General features: G+C 39.8%; 1 protein-coding gene across 4 annotated transcripts; it reads left to right on the top strand.

The window, feature by feature from the left end:
- On the top strand, nucleotides 133–22,325 carry KMT5B (lysine methyltransferase 5B). 4 transcript variants are annotated; one of them, XM_021401772.1, is made up of 10 exons: nucleotides 133–829; nucleotides 2,651–2,893; nucleotides 3,731–3,878; nucleotides 12,507–12,672; nucleotides 13,663–13,772; nucleotides 14,391–14,557; nucleotides 15,232–15,251; nucleotides 15,416–15,552; nucleotides 18,131–18,327; nucleotides 19,627–22,317. In XM_021401772.1, the coding sequence occupies exons 2-10, from the start codon at nucleotides 2,734–2,736 to the stop codon at nucleotides 21,093–21,095; spliced, it is 2,574 nt and encodes an 857-aa protein (XP_021257447.1). In that variant the 5' UTR covers nucleotides 133–829; nucleotides 2,651–2,733; the 3' UTR covers nucleotides 21,096–22,317. The 4 variants fall into 4 exon arrangements, with proteins under 4 accessions (XP_021257447.1, XP_021257449.1, XP_021257451.1 ...); XM_021401774.1 differs by having other exon boundaries at nucleotides 2,648–2,893; XM_021401776.1 differs by lacking the exons at nucleotides 133–829; nucleotides 2,651–2,893; nucleotides 3,731–3,878 and adding an exon at nucleotides 5,333–5,355 and having other exon boundaries at nucleotides 19,627–22,325.

The raw sequence follows: 23,006 nt of genomic DNA, 5'->3' as shown, positions 1-23,006 counted from the left end.
CACGGGAATCCCTGCGCCGTGCCGAGCGGTCATGGGCGCTGCGGTCCCCGCTGTTCGTCCGCCGCGGACGAGGCGCGGAAGCTCGCTGACTCGCGGCCTGCCCCTGCGCCGGCCCGCGTGAGGGGGAGGTGGGGAGCGGCGCGGCTTGAGGAAGGAGGAGGAGGGCTCGGTTTTCTTTCGAGCTGTGTATCCTTCCGCGCAGCGGGCACAAGAGGCTGGGGCCGCGGTGTCCCTCCGCCGCCGGCAGCGTAGGGGCAGGCGGCGCCTCTCTGGAGGGGGCGAGGAGGTCGCGGCTTCGCGGGAGAGAGAGGAAGAAACTTAGGAGCGCGGTGGCTGGAGCAACGGATCGCCCGGCTGGGCAGCCCGGCGGAAAGAGAACTTTAACACAGAAAGAGAAGCGCGAGGAGGAGAAGGAAGCGGCGGCGGCCACAGCCGGCCCTCACCGCCGCCCCGCGGGGTCCCTGCGAGGGAGCCCGGGGGACTCTTTTTCGCGGGGTCCGGCGGAGGGATCTCTCGGCGGCTGTCTCCATCGCCTCCCCCCTACACCGCTCGCCCCTCGGCGCCGCCATCTTGGATTTTAATCCGCCATTTTTTTCCTCCCCCCACTCGGAATTATTTTTCACCATTACCTCCGTGCTTTTTTTTTTTTTCCCCTTTCCTCTCCTTATTTCTTTTTTCCTCGCTCGGCTTTCTCTTTTCTCCCCTCGTCTTCCTTCTTTTTTTTTTTTTTTTTTATTCCCCCCCCCTCGCTCCTTTCCCTTGGATGAGCCATTTCCCACCCCCGGCGGACGCTGGGGCAGCACCGGCGGCGGCGCGGAGGCGACCTGAGGTGAGCGCGGGGGGCACAAAATGGCGGCGGGACAGGGCCCTCCCTGCCAGGGCCTCCCTCACCGAGGGGCGTCCGCCCCCTCCCAGCCCCGCGGTGGGGAAGGCCCGGGCGGAACGGTAGACCCTAGGGGGCAGCAGGGAGCCGGGTGGAAGGAAGGCAGCGCCTGTAGCCGTCTACAGGCCTGGGGCAGAGTGGCTGAGAGCTGTGCGGAAGGAAAGGATCTGGGAGTGCTGGTCAGTGCTCGGCTGAATATGATCCAGCAGTGTGCCCAGGTGGCCGAGAAGGCCAGCACCATCCTGGCTTGTATCAGCAATAGCGCAGCCAGCAGGAGCAGGGAGGTGATCCTCCCCCTGTACTCAGCGCTGGTGGGGTTGCACCTCGAGTGCTGTGTACAGTTTTGGGCCCCTCGCTGCAAGAAAGACACTGAGGACACGGGGCGAAGCTGTGAGGGGTCTGGAGCACAAATTTGATGGGGAGCGGCTGAGGGAGCTGGGATTGTTCAGTCTGGAGAAGAGGAGGCTCAGGGGAGACCTTATCACCTCTACACCGACCTGAAAGGAGGGTTTTGGGAAGGAGGAGGTCGGCCTCTTCTACTGGGTAACAGAGATAGAATGAGAGGGAATGGCCTCAAGTTGCACCGAGGGAGTTTGGATTGAGTGTTAGGAAGCAGCTCTTCTCCAAAAGAGTGGTGATGCTCTGGCACACCTGAGGTGTTCAGGGAACACGTAGATGTGGCACTGAGGGACATGGTCAGTGGGCACGGTGGGAGTGGGCTGGGGGTTGGACTTGGTGATCTTAGAGGTCTTTTCCAGCCTCAGTGATCTTATGGTTATGGCCCATTGAGCCAGGTGTGTTGTTGTGTTCTTATCACATGAACCAGAAACTGCCTGGGTCCTCTAGGTCATCACTGATGGATTTTTGAATATAGATACATACAGCTTTTAAACGAGGATTTAACGTCTTTCCCCCATCCCTATTCTAAAAATGCTGTTGGTTTTCTGTGGGTTGGAGGTTTTTTTGTTTTTTATTTACTTATTTATTTTTATACATTACTTCATTACTTTTTGGAGGGTGTTTGTATACTGTCTTTCTTTGCTGTAGAGTTCAAAGCAGGTTGCCTACTACACATATTAGGAAATATAACCTTAATTGGGTGTATGTGTGAAAATGCTCAGTTTCCTGGAGTCACATAGTTATGCATATATTGATGTGTATGCTTGAAGGGAGTTATAAGCAGGAAGGGGAACAACTTCTTACATGATCTAAGAGTGGTAGAACAGGGAGGAATGGTTTTAAACTAAAAGAGGAGAAATTCAGTTAGGTGTTAGGAAAGAAATTCCTTGCTCAGAGGGTGGTGAGGCACGGGCTGCCTAGAGAACTGAGGATGCCCCATCCCTGGATGCGCTCAAGGCCAGGTTGGATTGGGCCCAGGGCAGCCCTGGCCATGGCAGGGCTTGGAGCTCAGTGATCTTTAGAGTGTGCATGTATCTGTATAACTGCATAGAGGTGTGTGTTTATTTGATGTTGTCCTTAACAATTTATCAGCTTTAGAATTCTGTCTTCGCTTCCAGATGTGTCAGCAAGTTGCAGGGCAACAGTTCACCTGTGAGTGTCTGTTTGCAACAGCTCCCTGTACCAGTGCTAGTGAACTACTTCTCTTTTTTTCCTAATGCAAATGCAGATCAGCACTTTACTGTTTTTTAAATGTGTGTACACATATATATGTGTGTGTGTGTGTGTGTGTGCGTGTGTGTTAAAGCTTTGTCTTGGAAACAGATTTCCCAGTAAGTTCTAATGATGTTTACATTTTGCTTCCAGTAGGTATTGGAGTTGAAATTATTCATCCACTTCTCCGAGCTTTCTGAAAAGTGACTAAATGCAACTGGGTCAGGTTGTCTGTGGGCATGAAGTGGCTGGGAGAATCCAAGAACATGGTGGTGAATGGCAGGAGGAGTGGAAGCAGGGCGTCTAACGACCACGTACAGAATCAGACCAAATTGCAGCACACAGGAAAGGAGAATCCCAGGTCTGGCAAAAATGGAGTTGAAAGAAGATCAAGCAGATGTACGTACATGTTTGTGCAGTTTGGTGTTTGTGGTTCATCTGTCAGTTTGCGTGTCAGCTTCTACTTAATTCACAAAGAAGGTGTGCGTGTAACTCTCATCAGAAGTATTAATTATGTTTGTATTTATTGGACATTGTAACTCATTTTGGGAATATGGATCTCTTCAGTTTAAAAGTTAAGAGAAAGTAATAGCTTCGGATTAATTTATGTTCTGGTTGTGTGTGATATACAGGATTGGCATTAACTGAGAACTAGTGTGATTGGAACTTGATAACGGATATGACTCGAGTTACTAGCCCAACTCTTACTTCCACACAGAAACGTGTTCACTAAACCCCATTTTCAATGAAGTCACGTGTATCAGTAGTAGTTAGAAAGCTGTTCTAAGGAACATGAGGGTTTATTTTTGCTATTGTCCTGTAGTGAGGAACAAAATTAAAAGTTTTGAGAAAACCCTTGTTTCAAATTTTAGGGCAGTCAGTTTTAAATTGTGTTGGCTTTGTCACACTTGTAGATCTGAAACTTTAGTGGCAGGTGTGACTGGGTTGTGCGCACTGGGAAAAAGCATGTATGTGGGGAGGTGGAGAGAGAAGGAAGCCAAAATTAAAGACAGCCATAAAAATACATTCTGAAATGCTCCCACCATTGTCAGCTACAATAACCAACAAAACCAAGATGTAAATTTGTACTGTGCTCCCGCTTCTTCGTGATTTTATATATATATATATATTATTTTTTTAATCCAAACTTCAGTTGCAGCCTCCCCTTCCCCTTAATGTGGGTGGGTTTCAGAACATTCCATAAATGATACCTGGTTTATGCTTTCTTATTTGCAGGTAGTGGTGCTTCAGGATTTGAGGGTCAGAGTCGTTATGTGCCTTCCTCTGGAATGTCTGCCAAGGAACTGTGTGAAAACGATGACCTAGCAACTAGTTTGGTTCTTGATCCTTACTTAGGTTTTCAGACACACAAAATGAATACTAGGTAACTTGTCTTTATTTTTCTAGAAAAGAATTGATGTAATCAGAGGACCAATTAAGATGATAACTGTGGAATTTCCTGCATGTTTACAAAAGTCTGAAACAATGATAGTTGGTGGATTCAGCCTTTAGAATGGTGCTGCATGTGAGACTGGAACTTAAAGCTCTGTAGCTGTATGGTTTTGTAACGCTGTCACAGGTCTTTCTATTATCCTTAGCAACAGTTTCTGCTGTAGAGCAGTGTGTTAATAGATGCTTTTCTAGCTTAAGCAGTTAACTCATCTTAAGTTTTAAACCTTTAGCCATTTGAAATAATATTTCAAAGACAAGAGTTGGTGTCTGGGGAGTGTGGTGTATTTCCTGTTTATTTTGTTGGCCAGGGTTTTTTTCTCAACTTTTACAACAACTTGAGATTTACTTCCTGTGTTACAGTGTTAGTGCCACTTGATACCAAACCCTGAAGAAATGCTACTCAGATATGTCTGTGTGTATATAAGATAAATTGATGTGCACATTTGGACCCTTCCTGCCAGATTTGCACATACTGTTATGCACTTGCCTGAATACCTGGCTTAAGTTTAGTGCGGGCTCGTGGTTTAGTTGTTGCATGCCTCTTCCTGTTTTGCCAATTACACCATCAAGTCTAAGTGTAATTTGTAAAAGGTATGCATTGCTGGCTTACTGGAGAAGCTATGCATGAATGGTAAGTTTCTAAGGATAAGGAACTGTGTGTTTACTATTGTATGAACAAATGGGGGATCTTGGTCTGAGCTGGGGTTTCCAGGCCGTGTTGTGGGAAGCAGGCTTCCCAACCCTTGCAACGATTGCTGTGGATATTTTTAAAGAGGAACAGTTTACCTGTACAGCATGGGCAAATAACCAGAGTATGTTTGGTATATTGTGTGTGTGTGTGTGTTGACAAGCTGATGGCTGCTATAGCCTTACAGCGTGAGTTGCACCTGGAGTTGTAGCAGTGTGGTCTTAATAGCTGTAAAGACTTACTCCAGAGAGATCTTTTTTTTTCTACAGAGAGTGCAATGTCCATCTTCAAGAGAAATCCCAGCATTCTTCCTGTTCTCTCTGTGCTATTGATTACAATAGCTTGTTGTGTCCAAAACAGCATCTAGGTAGATATTCAGTTGTATCTGCATTTCCAGAAGTCAGTTTAGCTAAACATTTGTATGCTCAAAAGCCCTTTTGTTGTTGTTGTTGCATGAGTGGTAGTCTACAGCTGTTCAGAAACAGCTAATTCTTTTGCTTTTTGCTAGGAAAATGATTTATTTATCCGTAGGTGGAGAAGTTGCTTTCGTAAATGATATGTTTTCAACACATAAAATACTTCTTGAATTACTAATTTGTAACAAAAGACTACACAAAGGCTATCATCATGTGTTTCTTCCTTTCTCAGGCTTCGAGAACAGTTACAGGCAGCCTTCAAGGACAATAGTTAATAATCTTGGAGCACTATGGGAAATACTTAGGTGAGGCTTACAACTTCTGCCAGAAGCTTCTCTTCTTAACTCTTTCTTAATGTCTCATCAAATTTAAGCTCTCAGCATAGTTCTTGTTTGTCCTTCAGTGTAGTAATGACTTCTGCTTGTTACTGTAGCTACTTAGCTTGGACCACCTTCCTTCCATCTAGTAAGATGTCATGTTTCTAGAACTTTGGAGAGTTGTTGCCCTTCTGTAATTGTGAGGGAAGGTGTGGGGGAAGTGAATGCATGTGGACCCAAATCAGAACAAATATATTCAGGTATCAAATAGACACTTGTAGTAAAAATGAAGGTTTACAACTTACTTTGGGTATGTTTTGTTTCGGTGTGGTATAGCCATATAAATCTTAGCAACATCACTTGTGTAATACAATATCCACTTATGAAGGCATGCAAATATTTTCTGGTGGTCCACGTGTCTTTAAGCAAACTGGAAGTGACTGTGGCAGTTTTGCTTGGCTGTTGGAAGTACACAGAAAGTGTTCTAGCAACTCGCAGCCCAGTGTGAGTTGATGATTGCTTACTGAAGTTGTATTTTATCTTGCTTCTAGAAGCCAAGTCTGCGTTTTTGTTTGTAAAAGTGTCTTCTGTGTAAGCACTCTGTACTTCATTCATTCAACCCTTTAGTTGAAGAGTTTATAAAGATTGCTTGTTTTGCCCATGGTATATTTATATTGATTAGAAAAGAAACTTGTTAAATATCTAGATAATTCCTGGAACTTCTTTCTTTATATCTTCTTTATACTGAAGTAGTGACAAGAACTTGAGTGGTTTTTTTTTTTGTGTGTGCGTGTGTGGTTTGGTGGTTTGGTTTTTTTTTCTGGAGGCAGTAGGAGGAAGGTCCCACAATTCCTCAGTGTCCTCTGTCTTGGGAATTGGGCTGGTAGCTTTGTAAGCTGTCATGTCTGAAAGCTAGTCATCAAAAGATTTCAGTCAGATCCCCTAGTGAGTTTTTCCAGTATTCCTCTGAAATGTCTTCTTGTTGCCAGGCATTTGATAGACTGCATAAAATGTAGCTCTGGAAATTCTTTAATGGCTTTGCTCAAAAGCAGCTTTCTTTGTTTCATCATCATGGTTTTCCAAGAGAAAACAGATTGTTTCCAGGTATTCTGGCCTTCTTTACAGACCTTTGGTCTTCTTCCCCAGTTTGGTAGCTCATATCTCTGCAAAACAGCACATTAGTGGTTAGTCAAAAAAAACCCAAAACCCAAAGCAACCACTCATGTTTTAGGAAGTATCACCTTGTCCAGTGTAGATACTCAGAGAGGTTTTGTCACTTCTTGTACAAATCCTTTTATAATCAGACATTTTATTTTATTTTTTCTTGTGATAAAGGCTATCCTGGCTGTAAGGTTAATGTAGTCTTGTGTGCTTGTTCTGTTTGTAGAAAGAAACCTCATTATTTTGAAAACTAGTATTTTCTGGTTTGAAAGGTGTCAAACACTAGAGGTTAAAGGTGAGGTTTGTAAAAAGAGCCAAAGGGATTCTTGCTTATCCAAAACCAAGAGATGGTAAGATACTTTTCCCTAGGCTGAGGGCTGAGTCCTGAAATTGCCTTAATGACTAATTCACCTGTGACTGTATTGCTTACGAATTGTTAGTATTTAAATTTTGAGCCGCTCTCCTGATCATATTATTGCTTTTACTGGTTGCTCTTGGTTCTTGGTTCCCTAGAGCTCAAGCATCATGCTCGGCAATACCGAGAGCACTTGCAAGTGTCTTTTAAGTTTCATGGTAATATAGGAAGTCAAATGCACTGTAGTCTGTTTTAGGAGAACCTAGGTGCGTTTCTGAGTGCCACGTTGCTGCTTTCTGTGAAGCTGCAAGCTGGCACCTGGGATGGCTGGTTTTGCCTGAAAGAGGAGCAGGCTTTAAGAATGACATTTTTCCTGAGCAAACTGAAGCTTTTGGGGATGATCCATTGGAAGCCGCGTTCTATCAACAGGGTGCCAAGTGCATTTGCTGGCCTTAGGGAAACAGTCATTCTTGATCTGGACAGGCGGTGTCACTCCTGGTCCCTTTGTCACAGTGCAGCAATAAAGACAAAAAGGGCAAAGCAGTTCCACTCACTTGCATTTGGAGGTCTGTGCTGAATCTCTGCTCCCCAGCTTGTTTAAATATAGTAATTAAAGGGGTCATCTTGACTGAGTAGAGTTGAGGTGTGGAAGAAAGCACTTGACACCTGCTGAAGGAGATTGCATGGCTCTATAGTTCATCTTCAGTGTTGTGCTGTGGAGATAATGTGTTAGAGGTAGCAATACATTTTTTTCATTCTGAAGCTCTTACATTCTTCAGACACCATTGTGTACTTGCTGCCAGAAGTGATTTTGTTTGACTAGTGTAAAATACGCCTTCCCCGTTTTTATTTTTATTTTTTCATTTTCCTGGTAAGTGAATTCAGTGAAGTTGTCCAGCTTGCTCCTAGTTCTCTTTCTCCTTTCTTCCCGTTCCCAAAGACAGTGTGTTGGGATTAGCTGTTGTGCTGCCGAATGTTTTGGATTTAAAAACCAACTGAAAAGAAAACCCTACTCTTACACAGGTTTTCTAGTTGTACTTTTAGCTGCGCTGCAGTAAAAAAGCTTTATATCTTTGAAGGATGGAGTGGCTTACAGACAATAGTCATGCTGACTGTTGAAATTTACCCTGCTGCTCCACGTGGTAGAATGAAGGAACATGGGTTCTTCCAGCTGCCTTCTGTCCTCAGTACTTTAAAAATGCATTTATTTGTCAACTGTATTGAGGAGAATGGATTTCTGTGGCTGCCAGATTTTTTGTTACTTTATCAAGGTTGGATTTGAGCTTTGACCGTAGTAGTATGTGTACATTTTTCAGTCCAAGAAACTTAAGTAAAGCGGACTACTTTATCATTTAAAAAATACAATCTTGAGCTCTGGCCATCAAAGAATATGGGATTTTTCCTGATAACAGCTCTGGAGATTAAACACAAAAAATTGATTTTTATGGAACTAGCTTTTACTTAAGGTACTGCTACTACAGGTTGGAAAAAGTGTTAACTAAACACTACTTTTCAACTCCTATTTTGTGGTCTTGAAATGCTTAACAGCCTTGCGGTGCTAGCTTTTGTGCTGAATCTCTCGAGTTAGAGAAGCAGTAATTTGCTCTCTTTTCACAACCACTACAATAAAATAACAGCAAGCACTTTGTCTGGAAGATTAGAGGCCAACAGGATGCTGTGTTTTGACTTTTTGATTTTTGCCTGTCAGAATTTACGAATCAAGTTTAGTGGTAAAGTCCTCTATCGTGCATTGGTGCTATCAGGTGCAGACATTACGTGGGCTTTCATACCGAAACTCTTTCAGGATCCATTTTTGTTCAAACTCACTGCTCTCAGTGGCTGAGCAAGGTACTGTGCTTCTGAACTTACCAGAACCTCTCCTTTAACTTCCCTTATAGGCAAGCATCTCACTGACCTTTGGCTTTATACCTTGGAGTTTCAAGATTCTTTAAGTATTCCTGAGGTAAGAGGAAATGAGAGGGAGAAAGAGCTGCACTTCATCAAGCCGTTTTCTTACATCCTGCTTGTTGAGACAGCCTCAGTTTGGCCCTTAACTGGGATAAGATCATCTAGCTGGGAAATATAAGAAGTTTCCATTCTGCAACTTGTCAGGAAGAAGGGCGATTAGTCTTTCTCTAAAGATTCTGTGGTAGCTGAATTTTGCATTCTTAGCTTACTTCTGTCAGCCAGACTGTTCTGCAGCAGACTCCGTGCTCTGTGAGACCTGCTTCCCTGAAGCTGCTTGCAGGATGGCTCAAGGATTCTGTGCCTTTGATCACATTCAAATACGAGAGCGTCTTGTTCAGTTTCCGTGCTGGAACCTTAAAAAGGTGTGATTCATGGGAGCAAACCAGAAGTTTGGATAAACATGATTCTGACTGGAGTTGACTCTGAGTTTTGAGACGGGTGGCTGGTTTGTTCGTTTTGGTTTTCTTGTGCTCTTTACGTCTCTCCATTTCTCTTCTTTGAAGAAGTCTCCTCTCCCATTTTTACTGACATTTGAAAGCCTTGTTTATTTGTTTTTTTGCTCACCTCTTAAATACGTTTCGCTGTGGTGTCTTTTCAGGCTCTTGTCGTGCTGTTGGAAAGCAGTCATATAGATGCTTCGAGCAGATCAGTAGATTTTTCATGTCATATGTGAATGAGGAAGCTCTGTAATACCAAAATCATAGATAGTACTGGGGATAGCTTCTCATAGCTACTTGGTTTTCTGGCAGGTAGTGCTGGGAAAGTCTAATTAATAAGCTTCTATTTCGTAACACTCCTTGGAGAGGTGAAGTGTTTATATTAAATGCAGCAGAGTCTCACATTCTCAAGGAAGATGCAACTTTCAGGCTTTCTTGGCCAGTTGGCATCCTTTGTCTCAAATCAACAGGTACCCATTACAGTGTATGTGGTGATGTCCCTGTGAAACGTGAGAAATCTGGGCTGTGGTATTCTGGCTTATAAACTGTATAAAGTTTGAGATATAATGCAGTTTATGCCTGCAGTTCAGCTGTGGAAAAACTCACCCTCTCAGGCGTCGTTCTGTTTCATTGAGTTGGGAACACGTGAAGTGGGATGGTCTGTGTTGTGCTGCTGGTTTCCAGTCTCTTTCCACATACTTGTGGATGCTTCCATGGCTTGCTTGGATTCCTTTTTTAATTTGCTTCTTTGCCATGTAAATCATCTCAGTAAAACATGTGATAGAGATGCTGCAGGAGGTCCTAGATAGAACTTCTGAACCCTTGGCTTCTAAGTCATGTACTTTGAAAGACCCAGTTCCTGTTTCAGATTTCAAATGACTGGCATACAGCGTATCATCTATCTGACCTGTTAGTGTTTCAAGGTGTTTTTTGGTTGTTTTTGTTTTTTACCACATCTTCACCATTCTGCAGCCTTCTTCTTTTTGGTCTTTTCAAGACTTGTGCATATGGTATTTCTGCTTGTCAGGAACGATGTTACGTGAGTTGCTGCTAGACTTTTAAAAGGACTCTGGTAGCAGTGTGGAATGCCTGAAAAAAGAGCCCGGAGAAAGTCCTGCTGATGTAAACTGGGGAGGTGCACAGAGTTAGTGCCTGTTCATGAGCTACCTAAGGTAACTGGTCAAGTCCAGATGCCTGGTCAGCCTCTAGAGGATGATGCATCGTGGAGAAGGTGAAATAGGAGAGCCGCTTTGAGGCTGTAAGATGTTCTTCTAATTACTAGAAAACACAAGATGTTCAACTTAAAACAGAAAAAGAATTTGTATCTACCGTGCTTTTTTTCTTTTCCTTCTTCCTGAGAGTTAGGATACTGCTTTCTCTAGCTGGCGTAAACTGAACTGCTTCTTGATGTATGACAGTGCCTGTCAGCACGTGCATGTCTCCAGTGCTAACACAGTATTGAATGTGGTGGTTTTTCCTTCTGTCTTTTCCTGCAGATCACTTAGCTTAAAAGAAAAAAAAATTAAACACAATAAAAGAAAAGGAGAGGGCAATCATTCACTTGGTCCAGAAAGAACAGAAGTGGCCAAAGACCAAATTTTAGCAGTAAATGCTACGTTTTTACCTCTTGTGCAGTTGGTAGTTCTAGATGTAAACAAAGTGCTGACCGGGCCTCATTTGTGTGTGCTGGTGCATATTGTGCTTGTGGTGATAGGAGTACAGATGGGTCCCTGCTGCAAAAGGTGTTTCTGATTGCCACTGAAAACAAGAGTAAGTCCTCTTCGGAAACTAGTCAAATGTCGTTTATCTCCTTCTGAATTCCTTTGGTATCTGAGGATACTCTGTGAGTTTTGGCAATCAAATGTGGGGGAGATTTCCTTCTTATTTTTAGAAAAACCAGGAGATTTTCTCCTGATTGTAGGTATCTGACCGATAGGTGAAGAAGACTTGGTGTAGCAGAACAAAATGACAGTCACAGCTCATGTGTAGGCTGAAGGGAGTTTTCTTCCACAACAAGGCTTGCTGGGCATTTTGCTTTGGGGGAGAGGGGATAAGTATGTTCTTTAATAAAGAAGGTAATTGGAAAATTTCTGACACGACACCTATTTCACTTTTAAGTCAGTGTGTTTGAGAAGTGCATCGTCTGCTTCTTGTTAAGAAATACTGTAGTCTTGTTAGATGTTATCCCAGCAGGTAGAATACTTACCTCATGTCTTCTCTGAATTACCTACTGTATTTTCTGTTCTGAAGGCTCACAAGGTTATGTTGATAATTCTTGCAGTATTCAAAAAGATCTAAAGAATTGTAGAGTTACACTGCAACGAACTTTTTTCAAATGGAGAATGCAGAGAAGATGCTTGTGTAAAAGCATGGAAAACTGATAACCTGCACTGCCCCTGGAAACAATTCTCCTGTTAGAAGGTCTTCCTTTATTGTATTAGGAGCAAAAATACAGCATTCTTCTTCCTCGTGAAGGAAGTTGTATTCCCTTCACTATTAGCTATTTGTGATTAAACTGATATTGAGACGTGCAACGCTTAATGTTATAGGTTAGGGAGCTGATAAGGTTTCCTTCTGCCAGCTTAATTATTTATTTCCTATTTCTTGTTTTTATCATCAAAGATGGTTTTGTTTGGTAAGTAAGAGGAAGTAAGATCAGTATGGTAATTCTCCACTAGAGATAATGAAACTGGTATACATTTAAGAAGGTTTTAAGAAGGGAAGTCTCATGGACTTAGTCAAAAGCTGTTAACTTGTGCAACTGCAGAAGCCAAAAGTGTGTATAGATCACTTGTTACTAGTGTTGCTATAAAACTTACAGCATCCATTTTCTTGAATTTTTTTGTACATACAGTGATTGTAAATTGATGAGGAAAGTTAGGACAATGAGACTTCCCTTATACTAGTTCTTTGGGTATTCCAAATGATAGGTGTTGCAAATAGTGAAATATTATTCTGTGGTGGTTGATCTTATCAGCAATGTGTTTTATACATAAATTGTGCCTCAGCAGTATGGAAAGTTTTAAAGTTCCAAGCAGTATGCTTGGAACCTTTATCCTTACCTCTGAAAATGAGGGTCTGTTGTTTGCTTGCGGAACGGTCAGTTTCTTTATGCGAGGAGCAAAATATTCATCTGGCTAGCAAAAAACCTTATGTGCTGTGAGGAAGAACTGCAAATGAATAACAGTGGACTGGAATAGCTTTATTCTTTATTTCAGATTTCGACCTATAAAAGGAAGGCAAGAAGAACTAAAAGAGGTGATTGAACGTTTTAAGAAAGATGAGCACTTAGAAAAAGCCTTCAAGTCCTTGACGTCAGGTGACTGGGCCCGGCACTATTTTCTTAACAAGAACAAAATGCAGGAAAGGTTGTTCAAAGAACATGTAGGTGTATTTGTAATTAATGTGCTTTTTCAGATGGTTGAAAGGCTAAGAAAATGTAAAAGTTTCTTAGGAATGTAGCAGTAGCAAAGTGAAGTAATCCTCTGCAGTGACATGTTGCTTGTTTGAATGCTTTTTTAATGTGAACTTCTTGTGTTTTTTAAAACCCAAATGACTTGAAGGAGTGTTGGGGAAAGCTAACTATTCATTGCTATTTATTTCATAGGCATATAGAAGGGAAAACACGTTTGCCTCTTCTGTTGTTGGCTTAAGTCCTAGGCAGAAGAGAGAAGCCCTGCTGCTGAGAGACAGAAGTTTTGAGGACTTCTTTTTATATTGTGTTTGTTTGTTTATTTTTTTAAACTTACAGCTACTGTAATTCAAACTGTGGGTCAAAGAAACATAATGGAAAAGGGAGAAGCCTTAGTACCTCAAAATAACTCAGTTGTTATGGATATGGGAGATTTACGTGGGAATATTATTGCTCTTCTCTACTTTGAACACCCCAAAATCGTTTCGTGTGTAGCATAAAGGTTGTTGACATGCAGAGGTGCAAAGGAATTGTAGTATTGTTTTACATCCAAAAAGAAAAAAAAAAAAAAAAGCAAGCTCCTTCTGGAATTGAATATGTTGCTAGCATGCATATACAGCCAAAAGGAATTTGGCCTTTTCCTATTTTTAAAATAGATTTAATCTAGTAGTATAGAACAAAGTGGGCAGCAAATCCTGCTTTCCCAAAGCGTTTTTAACCAAGGCTGCCCAAAGGAACTGCTTGAAACCATGATCTGGTCCAGCAATCCCTGAACTCAGCAGCCGAATTTCTCATGGAAATAATATCTCTTTCAGAACTGCAAAGAATAAAATCTCTTTTAAAAAGATTGTTAGGTCTCCATGGTTCTTCAAGACCCAAGACGACTTCTTGAACACAGATATGTTTTCCTCAGTGCTATTGTTTTGCTTTTAACAGAATACTGTTATTTTCTTTCATTACAGGTATTTATTTATTTACGAATGTTTGCAACTGACAGTGGGTTTGAGATACTGCCTTGTAATCGGTATTCTTCTGAGCAGAATGGAGCCAAAATAGTTGCAACGAAAGAATGGTAAGTAGTACAGCTTGCTGTTACATTCTATTTCTGCCAATTATTTTGAAAGAGTTAAAAAAAAAAAAAAAAAGTGTGATTTAGAATTAAAATTGTAACTAGGGAATTGGAGTGGAAACTTCGTATTTCAGTGCCTTGGAAAATTTTTGTGTTGAAACTTTTTATGCTGAAAATCTTGAAGGACCTTCTGAGAGGGAGAAACAGGAGGCCTGCTTCAAAACCCTGTCAATAGCTAGAAAGTTATTCAAATGCAATATTGATAAGAGTGCTGTGCAGTTTCTATAAACGAAGAATTTTGCACTTAAAAGGCTTGGCTTGAGGGAATAAGTAAAAACGAAAAAAATCTTTGTCATTTTAACAGCTGTAGAAGCTGAGGTAATCAAAACTCTTGCGGTTACTTGCTTGCATCCTCAGGAGACTGCGGAAACAATGATGGTAATGCCTGTCAGACTTCATGTAATTGATTCTGTGTAGTGGCATAATAACATCTAGTTCATATAGAAGGAAAAGCCTACCTAGCCTAATTATCGTCATCTTCTGCTTTTATGAGAAATTACCATGCTGTTATACTTTTTTTTAATGTACGTATTCTTATTTTTACTATTTTTTACACTACAGGAAACGGAATGATAAAATAGAATTACTTGTTGGCTGTATTGCTGAACTATCAGAAATGGAAGAAAACATGCTGCTGAGACATGGGGAAAATGACTTTAGTGTAATGTATTCCACAAGGAAAAACTGTGCACAACTGTGGCTTGGTCCTGCTGCGTTTATCAATCACGGTGAGTAACAAATATTGGAACTATGTTAAATGGCACAAGCAGTTCTATTCGGAAACATCGTTATAAGTGAGCTAGATCACAACAGGGCATCAGAGAAAATGCCGGAATCTAGCATACTGGTTACTAGTGTAACATAGACTTCTGTTGGGAGCTTCCCAAACCAGAGCTGGCTGTGAACTGAGAAACTCAAAGGAGTCTCTGGAAAGTGATGCCTTCTTCCTTCACAGAGACCTTAGAACTGGCAGCTGAATTAGTGGAGCATATTGAGGCCTACTCTGAACTGTTAATATAACAAAGTTTATGAATGTAGTCAGCAATAACATAGTTCTTAGGTGAGCTCCTTAAGCTTCTGTGTAAGCGTTTAAAAGAAGCATTACTGATTCTGTTGCATTAGTATGCTAAAGGAAAAGCAGGTAGGATTTAATTACCTTAAATCCTGTTTCCTTGAAGAGGAGGGGATTTTAAAAATTGTGGTAGAGTAGGGAAGAGTTCAGAAACCAAAGTGGTTATCTCCTGATGTACAGCTTTATGCAATACTGCTACGACTCCCAGTATTTAGTTGAGATTCTAGAGTTATTGAAGTCAGAGTGAATCCTTACTGTAGATATCTACAACTATTCATGTTTCAGGTCTTATCAACAGTTAATTGACTTTATCTTTTGGACCTTTTTCAGATTGCAGACCTAACTGTAAGGTAAGCAAGAAATGAAAAATAAATAAAGCACCCCACTTTTTTCCTTTGTCCCTGCACCTTTTCCTACCCAGCTGTTTTACTTTTGTTTTCTTATTTAGATACTGTTCAACCTTAATGACTTGCCTTTCTTTCCCTCCCTCTCCACTTCCTGTCCTCTTCTCAAGTTTGTGTCAACTGGCAGAGATACAGCATGTGTGAAAGCTCTGAGAGATATTGAACCTGGAGAAGAAATCTCTTGTTACTATGGAGATGGCTTTTTTGGCGAAAATAATGAATACTGCGAATGTTACACCTGTGAAAGGTATGTGTTGGTGTAAACAAGTCTTTCCAATGGAATTGGGTGTATTCATAACGCATATTGTAAAACTAGAGGCAGTTGGGTATGAGTACACAATTCTTCAACCCATTATTATTGTTTCTTAATTCATCACAATGATCTTTTACAAATTATTACTGAATAGTCATGTTTGCGAAGAACTCCTGCTTCCTGTTTTTCCTTTTTTTTTTTCCATCCCAGAAATAGCCAAAATAACAAAAAGCAACCTAGACTCTTTGAAATAATTTTTCTGAATAAGGTAGAATTGGAAAGAAAAGTAGTTATAGGTATTATGAGCCCATTAGCAACTGGATCCCAACTGCAGCTCTTTTAGAAAGAGTAAAGTAGATTTCATTAGTCTCTTCTGTGTTGATCTAAAGTCTTGTTCTGATGAAAATGATCAAGTAGTTTTCACGTCATCAGAGCTGTAGGGTTTAAGTATGAAATGTCTCCTGGTTTGGATGGTATTTTCTTACATCTACTTGTTGCACCATAGCAGCAAACTTATTTATATTTGTTCTTAATCTCATTGTCTGAACCTAACTTTAAAAAATCATTCAGGAGAATTTCATAGTTTGGTTTTTTTGCTGTGCTGAAACTTCTGTTTGCTGTGAGTGTGAAGGTTCGACATCATTTGTGACAACTTCACTTGGTTCCAGAAGGAAGTATGCAGTACCTGTAACAATTCTGTTACTTTGAGCTAACTGTAGAGAGAAGAAACCTACAGAGGACAAAAACACTAGTCATACTGAGAAATAGTTTAATGCACGCTCACATAAATAGTTTCATAATCTAACCTTCATTTGTACTATGTAGTTTGGTTACTAACCGTTCCTGCAATTCAAGGGAAAAACCTGCTGGTGTGGCCTCAAAGCTCTTATGATGTTGGTAGATCATTCCAAGGAAGGGTGCAGGCTCAGACTTTTGCCTGAAGAGCTTGTAGACAGAATGTACTTCAGTCCTGGGAGCTGCAAGTGTTGAATAGATGAGCATCATGATCACTTTTTCCTTCCAATATGGAGGAATGTTTCTTTTTGCTCAAGTTTTTCAATGTTATATCGATATACTTTCGCTTTCAGGATGGACCAACTTCATATGTCAGAATATTTTTGGGAACTTGTTATCTTTGAATTTTAAGTACATGAAAATGGTGTATTTTAAAGCTAACGCTTGTGTAATTCTTGCTTCAGAAATCTACTTGGCAGTCACAAGGTTATGTTACAAAAATTATAGGAGAGATTTGAATTTAGGGGAGCTGAGAAAGGGAAAATGAGTCCTAACAAGTACTTACAAGCTAACCTAATACATAACTGTGTTATGGAAAAAGGAGATGTGTAGAGAAGTCAGCCATCTCTGTATTCCACAAGAAATAATTGTTAAGAGATCCAATTTTGACTATTCTGTAAAGGCTGTAATTTTGTAATGTTAAAATGCTGGGCTTCAAAGAGTCTGTGGGATATGTTTGGGAGCTGAGGGAGGGTTAGCATTGAAAAAATATTTTCAAGTCTCCAAAAATCAGCACGAGGAAAATGTGCATACATGCATTTACACAGTTAGGTAAGCGCACTGTTCCTTGTATCTGACTGAAATAACCAGGCACCAAAGATGTGGCAGAAGGCTGTTGTCATTATTTATGGCACTGTTGTTCTGATCTCAGGCGGCTGCCACTTGTGCTAAGTTCATCCTGGTATCTTATTTTAGCTGCCTGTAATTTGCAGAGGTCAAAATAATGCCAAAAGAATGTTTGATATTAAAAAATCAGAGAACAAGTATTGTATCAGCATAATAATAATACTTTGTGGAGACTGAGATCCTCTCCAGTCTCTCTTTGATGTCCGTTTGGTTACATTTTGTAGATTTTCTTCCAGTGCAACGGACTGGAATCCAAACTGAAGTTGTTTCCAGTATTTTTACAAAATGCAAGCCTGCAGGGTGATTAAGAATAGTGAAGGACCTGGGTAGTCGTTGAAGTGCAAGTGTTGGAATTCTTAATTTCCATTGTTTTCTGTGATAAAATTTTCAAGCTTTCTCATTTATCATGAAAATTAGGCAGCAACGTACTTCCTCTTTCAGTTGTAAAAGAGGAAAACAGAAATATGTGATCATTGTATTCTGCTTCATGTACTCTTAGAACTCTTACTGATGCAGTAACAAGCACTGTAACTGGAGTTGACTTCTTTTAATTAAGCTCCTCTGAATAGGAAAAATAAATCTTTTAAACTGTTACTTTAGTTGATTTCAAGTAGTATTTTGAACTACCGTATTCCATTTTCACTTGTATAACTTCATTCTGAAAAGATAATAAAACAGATGTAAAGCAAGAGAGAACCTACTTATGCATTTTTTTTTCTCACATGAAATAAGCGGAAGATGTTTGTCTAACATCTTAGTGAAATGATACCTGAATAGATATCTGATTAAAACAGCTCACGATTGCTAATAAATTCAAAAGTTGTTGGTATTATTTATCCATGTGTTGCTAGGATTCAGACTAACATGTATGAAACAAAGTCCTAGATTTTTACAAATAGTGATTAATACATTGTCATCTTTGCCTTTGTAGACGTGGAACTGGTGCTTTTAAATCAAGAGTGGGATTGCCAGCCCCTACTCCTGTGATTAATAGTAAATATGGACTGAGAGAAACAGATAAACGATTGAACAGACTCAAAAAGTTGGGTGACAGCAGCAAAAACTCAGACAGCCAGTCCGTCAGCTCTAACACTGATGCAGATACCACTCAGGAAAAAGCTAATGCAAGTAAGCAAGTGTGGGACTTAAGGTTTCTTAAAACATGAAGAACTTTCACTATGATGGAATTGCTGTCTTGTATTCGAGAAGCATCTCAAATGCTGGTCTTCAGAATTGTAATTGATTAAAGAAACTGAAGATAATTTATATAGCAAATTAACTGTTTTCCTTAAGCCTTTCTGTGATGAGAAGTAGCGTATTCTCTTTTTATTTGTATGTTTTATTTTCTTCTGTTGTAGAAGCTATAGCTAATAATTGGTGTCATATTTCTAAATTTGTCAGTTAAAGAGCTTTGTTGATTAGGTACATATTTGAAAAATACGGTAAATAATCACATGCAGTAGAATGGCTTAGGAAAGAAAACTCAGTTTGAGGTGTCTTCTGTAGGAAAACAGTTCCTACAGAAATACTTCTAGAGGTTTTTAAATGAATAGTCATTGCCTTTAGAGATGCTTTAAACTGGGTAGCTATTCCCCCTCAGCATCCAGGACTGATAGTTCAGATACCTATTCTGAAATGAACATGCACAGTTAACAATTTCAGAGGAGATTGGAAGGGATTTTTGTTTGTCATGCTCTTGAGAGACTTCTCTTCATGGAGTAGTGAGTATTACTTATTTTCTTCTTTTTTTTCCCCTCACAGACAATATAGGCAAGATACAAATAATTTCAACTTTGACTTAACTGAGTCACTTCAGATATTTTGGCTCCATCTGTCTCTTATTTGATGTTGTGAATTAAAAAACAAACCAGTAACAAACACTTTCCCAGTTGTGTGATCTCTGATTACAAAGCTTTGTAGTTGCAGCTTTGCTTGGGCAGGCAGAACTCTGTTGCTATCACGTTAAGTGACAGTTGACAGGCAACTGGAAAATGAAACCATTACAGTAGCTAAGGGTTTTTTGTGGCCCCGGTAGAAAATTCCTGGGGTTAAAACGAGCTTGCTGATCCTCAGCTTTTGCTGGAATAATACTTAGTAACTACTGAGGATAACGTGGGATGAATTTGTGGAAAATTCAGTGGGAGAAGCAACTGAGAGGAACAAAAAACGGGCACCAAACGTGATATAGTGGAGATGATGAGGGAATTTAGGTTCTTAGATGTACCCCTGGAATTTAGATGAACTTGGGTATTTTTGACAGTCCTTTCACATCTGAAGAGGAAATTGACCAGTCAGTCTCCTTACTGCATAATGTCTAGCCTGTTGGACAGATTTGATTAAAAGTGTTAAAAATTAAATAATTACAGTATTGGGGGAGTGGAAGCCTCAAGTTAAATCAGCTTCATGAACACTTTTCTTCTTTTGCAGCTAACAGAAAATCTTCAATTGGTGTGAAAAAGAATGGCAAAAATAGAACATTAACAAGACAGTCTATATCAAGAATTCCAGCATCATCAAACTCTACCTCATCTAAACTAACTCATATAAATAATTCCAGGGTACCAAAGAGACTGAAAAAGCCTGCGAAGCCTTTACTTTCAAAGATGAAGCAGAGAAATCAGTGCAAAAGGCCAGAGCAAAAGAATGCTTCTAAAAAGCTGGAAATGGGAAATTTAGTTCTCAAAGAGCCTAAAGTAGTTTTATACAAAAGCTTGCCCATCAAAAAGGATAAAGAATTAGAGGGACCAGTCAAAGTTGCAGTCTCTAGTGGATGCTTAACAAGGCACGCAGCAAGAGAGTATAAACTGAATTCTGTGAAAGGTGCTCACGAGCATGGTGATATACCACCTTGCACGTACATAACACGGAGGTCAATGAGAACACGGATGAGTTTGAAGGAGACCTCTGACATAAAGCTTGAACCAAATACATTGGATAGCTATAAGAATAACTTGACGAGAACACGATCGGACGTTTTAGAGCAGCAGTCTCATGTGACAGATGAAAACAACGTGGCTCATGGAACGTCACATAAAGGGGAGATCGGGTGTCAGAAAAATGACGCGGGCACGTCAAAAAAGAAGTCTCGACAAGGAAAGCTAGTGAAACCACCTGCAAAATCAGATGAAACAGATAATACGCACAGTACACCTGTAAAAGATGAAGTACCAGACTTGATCAGCTCTCACTCAGAAAACGGAGAGAGGAATAATGTGGTAGATATACCTGTTGGCTATCAAGACTGTATCTCTGGCTCTGGTAGCTGTTCTGTTGTAACATCTGACAGTTTCAAAGCAAAGGACAGCTTCAGAACTGCAAAAACAAAAAAGAAAAGACGAATCACGAGGTATGATGCACAACTAATCCTTGAAAATAGCTCTGGGATCCCTAAACTGACTCTTCGTAGACGCCACGATAGCAGTAGCAAGGCAAATGACCAAGAATCTGATGGAATGAATTCTTCAAAAATAAGCATCAAACTAAGTAAAGACCATGAAAAGGATAATAATTTATATGTAGCAAAGCTAAATAATGGATTTAACTCAGGATCAGGCAATAGTTCAACGAAACTAAAAATACAATTAAAACGAGAGGAAGAAAACAGAGGGACGTACCCCGAGGACCTTCATGAAAATGGTGTGTGTTGTAGTGAAACTCTCTCACTTTTGGAGTCAAGAATGGAAGTAGATGATTATGCTCAGTATGAGGAGGAAACAGCAGATGAATCTTCATCAGAAGAGGATGATGAAGAGGAAGATGACTATGATGATGAATTTGATGACTTTATTCCTCTTCCCCCAGCAAAGAGATTAAGGCTCATTGTTGGCAAGGACTCAATAGATATTGATATTTCTTCCAGGAGGAGGGAAGATCAGTCTTTAAGGCTCAATGCATAAGCTTATAGGTCTTAAGCTGACCTGGATGTCATTTTTAAAAAACAAAAATTAAAAAAATTAAAAAAAAAAAAACACCACCAACAAATTCCATTTGATTATTCCTCAGCTGAAGAACTTTCTGAAAAACTTAGTCACAGCACTTCTTTATTGTTTGTTCACCTATCAGCATAATATTGTAGAAAGTGTACAGCATACTGACTCTTCTTAAGTCTGATTTGTGCAGATTTTTATTGTACTTTTTAATAGCCTTCTTATGTGCAATTCTGAGGTAGAGGTAATGCTCTGTTGTAAAATAAAGGCTCAAGCAAAGTTATGAAGTTGCATCAAATCTTTCCATGCAGGACAATGAGAATACAGTGTGGCTACACAATTATTTTTGGTCTGTAAGAGTGTTAGTTTGCTCTTACAGTATTTGACTAAACAAAAAAAAAATCATAGTAGCAGCATATTTAAGGTTTTCTAGTATATGTTAATATCACCAGCAATGAACTACAGCTTTTCGATTTATTTGCTAGATGTTTTTTTTCCCTTGGAGTTTGTCAGTTTTAACACTGTATGCTGTCCCAGACGTACTGTTTGTGGCCTTTGTTATAGTAGCAAACCGTTGGTTGGAAGTCAAATTGATTTCTTTAAAAAAAAAAAAAAAAAATTAAAAAAAATAAAAGGTGTTGACAATTTGCTGACTTTTTAGTACATTATATGTACAAGGGTAGCAGTATGCAGAATAAAAGTTTGGATATGGTGTATTTATTGCTTGTTATGTAAATTAAACACCTTGTATTTAACACTTTTCAATACTTTTAGATAAAATTGTTCTTTGCAAGAATGATTGGTGCTTATTTTTTCAAGAATTTGCTGTGAAATAATGTGACTACAACGGGCAACGTTTATCCAATGAACTGCAGCTATCCTGAATTGGTTCTTCATATTTTTCTGTTGCACTTGTAAAATGCTACAAGGAATTTAAAGAAAATCTATTCACTTTAACTTATGATAGTTTTATGAAATTAAAAACAACTAAGTCACAGCTTTTGTTCTGTGGTAACCTATAAAATGTTTGTCTTTTAAGAACCAGTTGTAAAAGACTGAAAAAAATATGTATATGTTGTAAATATTTGTGTGTTGTGCGAAATTTTGTCATAAGAAATTGAGATAACTTGCCAGAAGGGTTTTTAAGTTTAGAAATACATCCATGCCAATAAAATAGGAAATTGTAAACCTAGTTTTAAACTCTGCATTAGTTGGAGTTCTTTGCTCATATGTAGTTCACTTGATACTTCAGAATCTGCTTTATAACAATGAAGAGCATCAGGGCAACGTTTGACTTCTCTTTTTCTTTTTTTGAATCCAAGAACACGAGGAAAACTTACTGCTTCTGGGTGTAGTTAATGTATTTGTATGTATAAAGCAGCTAATTTATAAGTTATTTCTTTGAAACAGGGCTAAATTTTTCACATTTTGTAGTTGTCATAACTGTACAGCGGTTTGGTCTATGTGGGATACATGTTTCTATTCAGCCATGGTTTAAGACTTAGAATTCTTGCATCTAAGGATGTAGAAACAGGCGTCTCATCAAAAAACTTGTTGTATCAGTTTAATCCACTGTAATTTGCGTAGTGTTGTTGTGTCAGGTCCAGGGCTCTGTGCCCAGAGGAGGAAGGACTTGAGTTCCATCATGGTTGTCTTATCCAGGTTTGAAAGCATTGAACATCAGTGGTAACGTGTGGGTAGTTTGTATGAGTTGATCGTAATGATCTGGCCATCTCTGACTTCCGTAGGAAAGGATTATTTTTCTTCCCTTTCAAGTGAATCTTTCCAAATGCATTTCACTAATCTGTTAGACTGCAAATCGTACGGTAGAATCCATTTCATCTCGTCTACCTTATGTATTTTTAGCGTAGAACTGAGCGT

Source organism: Numida meleagris, chromosome 6, assembly GCF_002078875.1.
Source record: "Numida meleagris isolate 19003 breed g44 Domestic line chromosome 6, NumMel1.0, whole genome shotgun sequence".
NCBI lineage: Eukaryota > Metazoa > Chordata > Aves > Galliformes > Numididae > Numida > Numida meleagris.
Note: the sequence above shows the minus strand (reverse complement) of the source record. Positions and strands in the feature narration are given on the sequence as shown.

Bases quoted from the DNA above. Each gene is read 5' to 3' on its own strand.
- KMT5B (XM_021401772.1), top strand. From the start codon at position 2,734: ATGAAGTGGCTGGGAGAATCCAAGAACATGGTGGTGAATGGCAGGAGG. The intron at 14,558-15,231 runs GTGAGTAACAAA...GACCTTTTTCAG, and splicing joins TGCTGCGTTTATCAATCACG to ATTGCAGACCTAACTGTAAG. The intron at 18,328-19,626 runs GTAAGCAAGTGT...CTTCTTTTGCAG, and splicing joins TCAGGAAAAAGCTAATGCAA to CTAACAGAAAATCTTCAATT.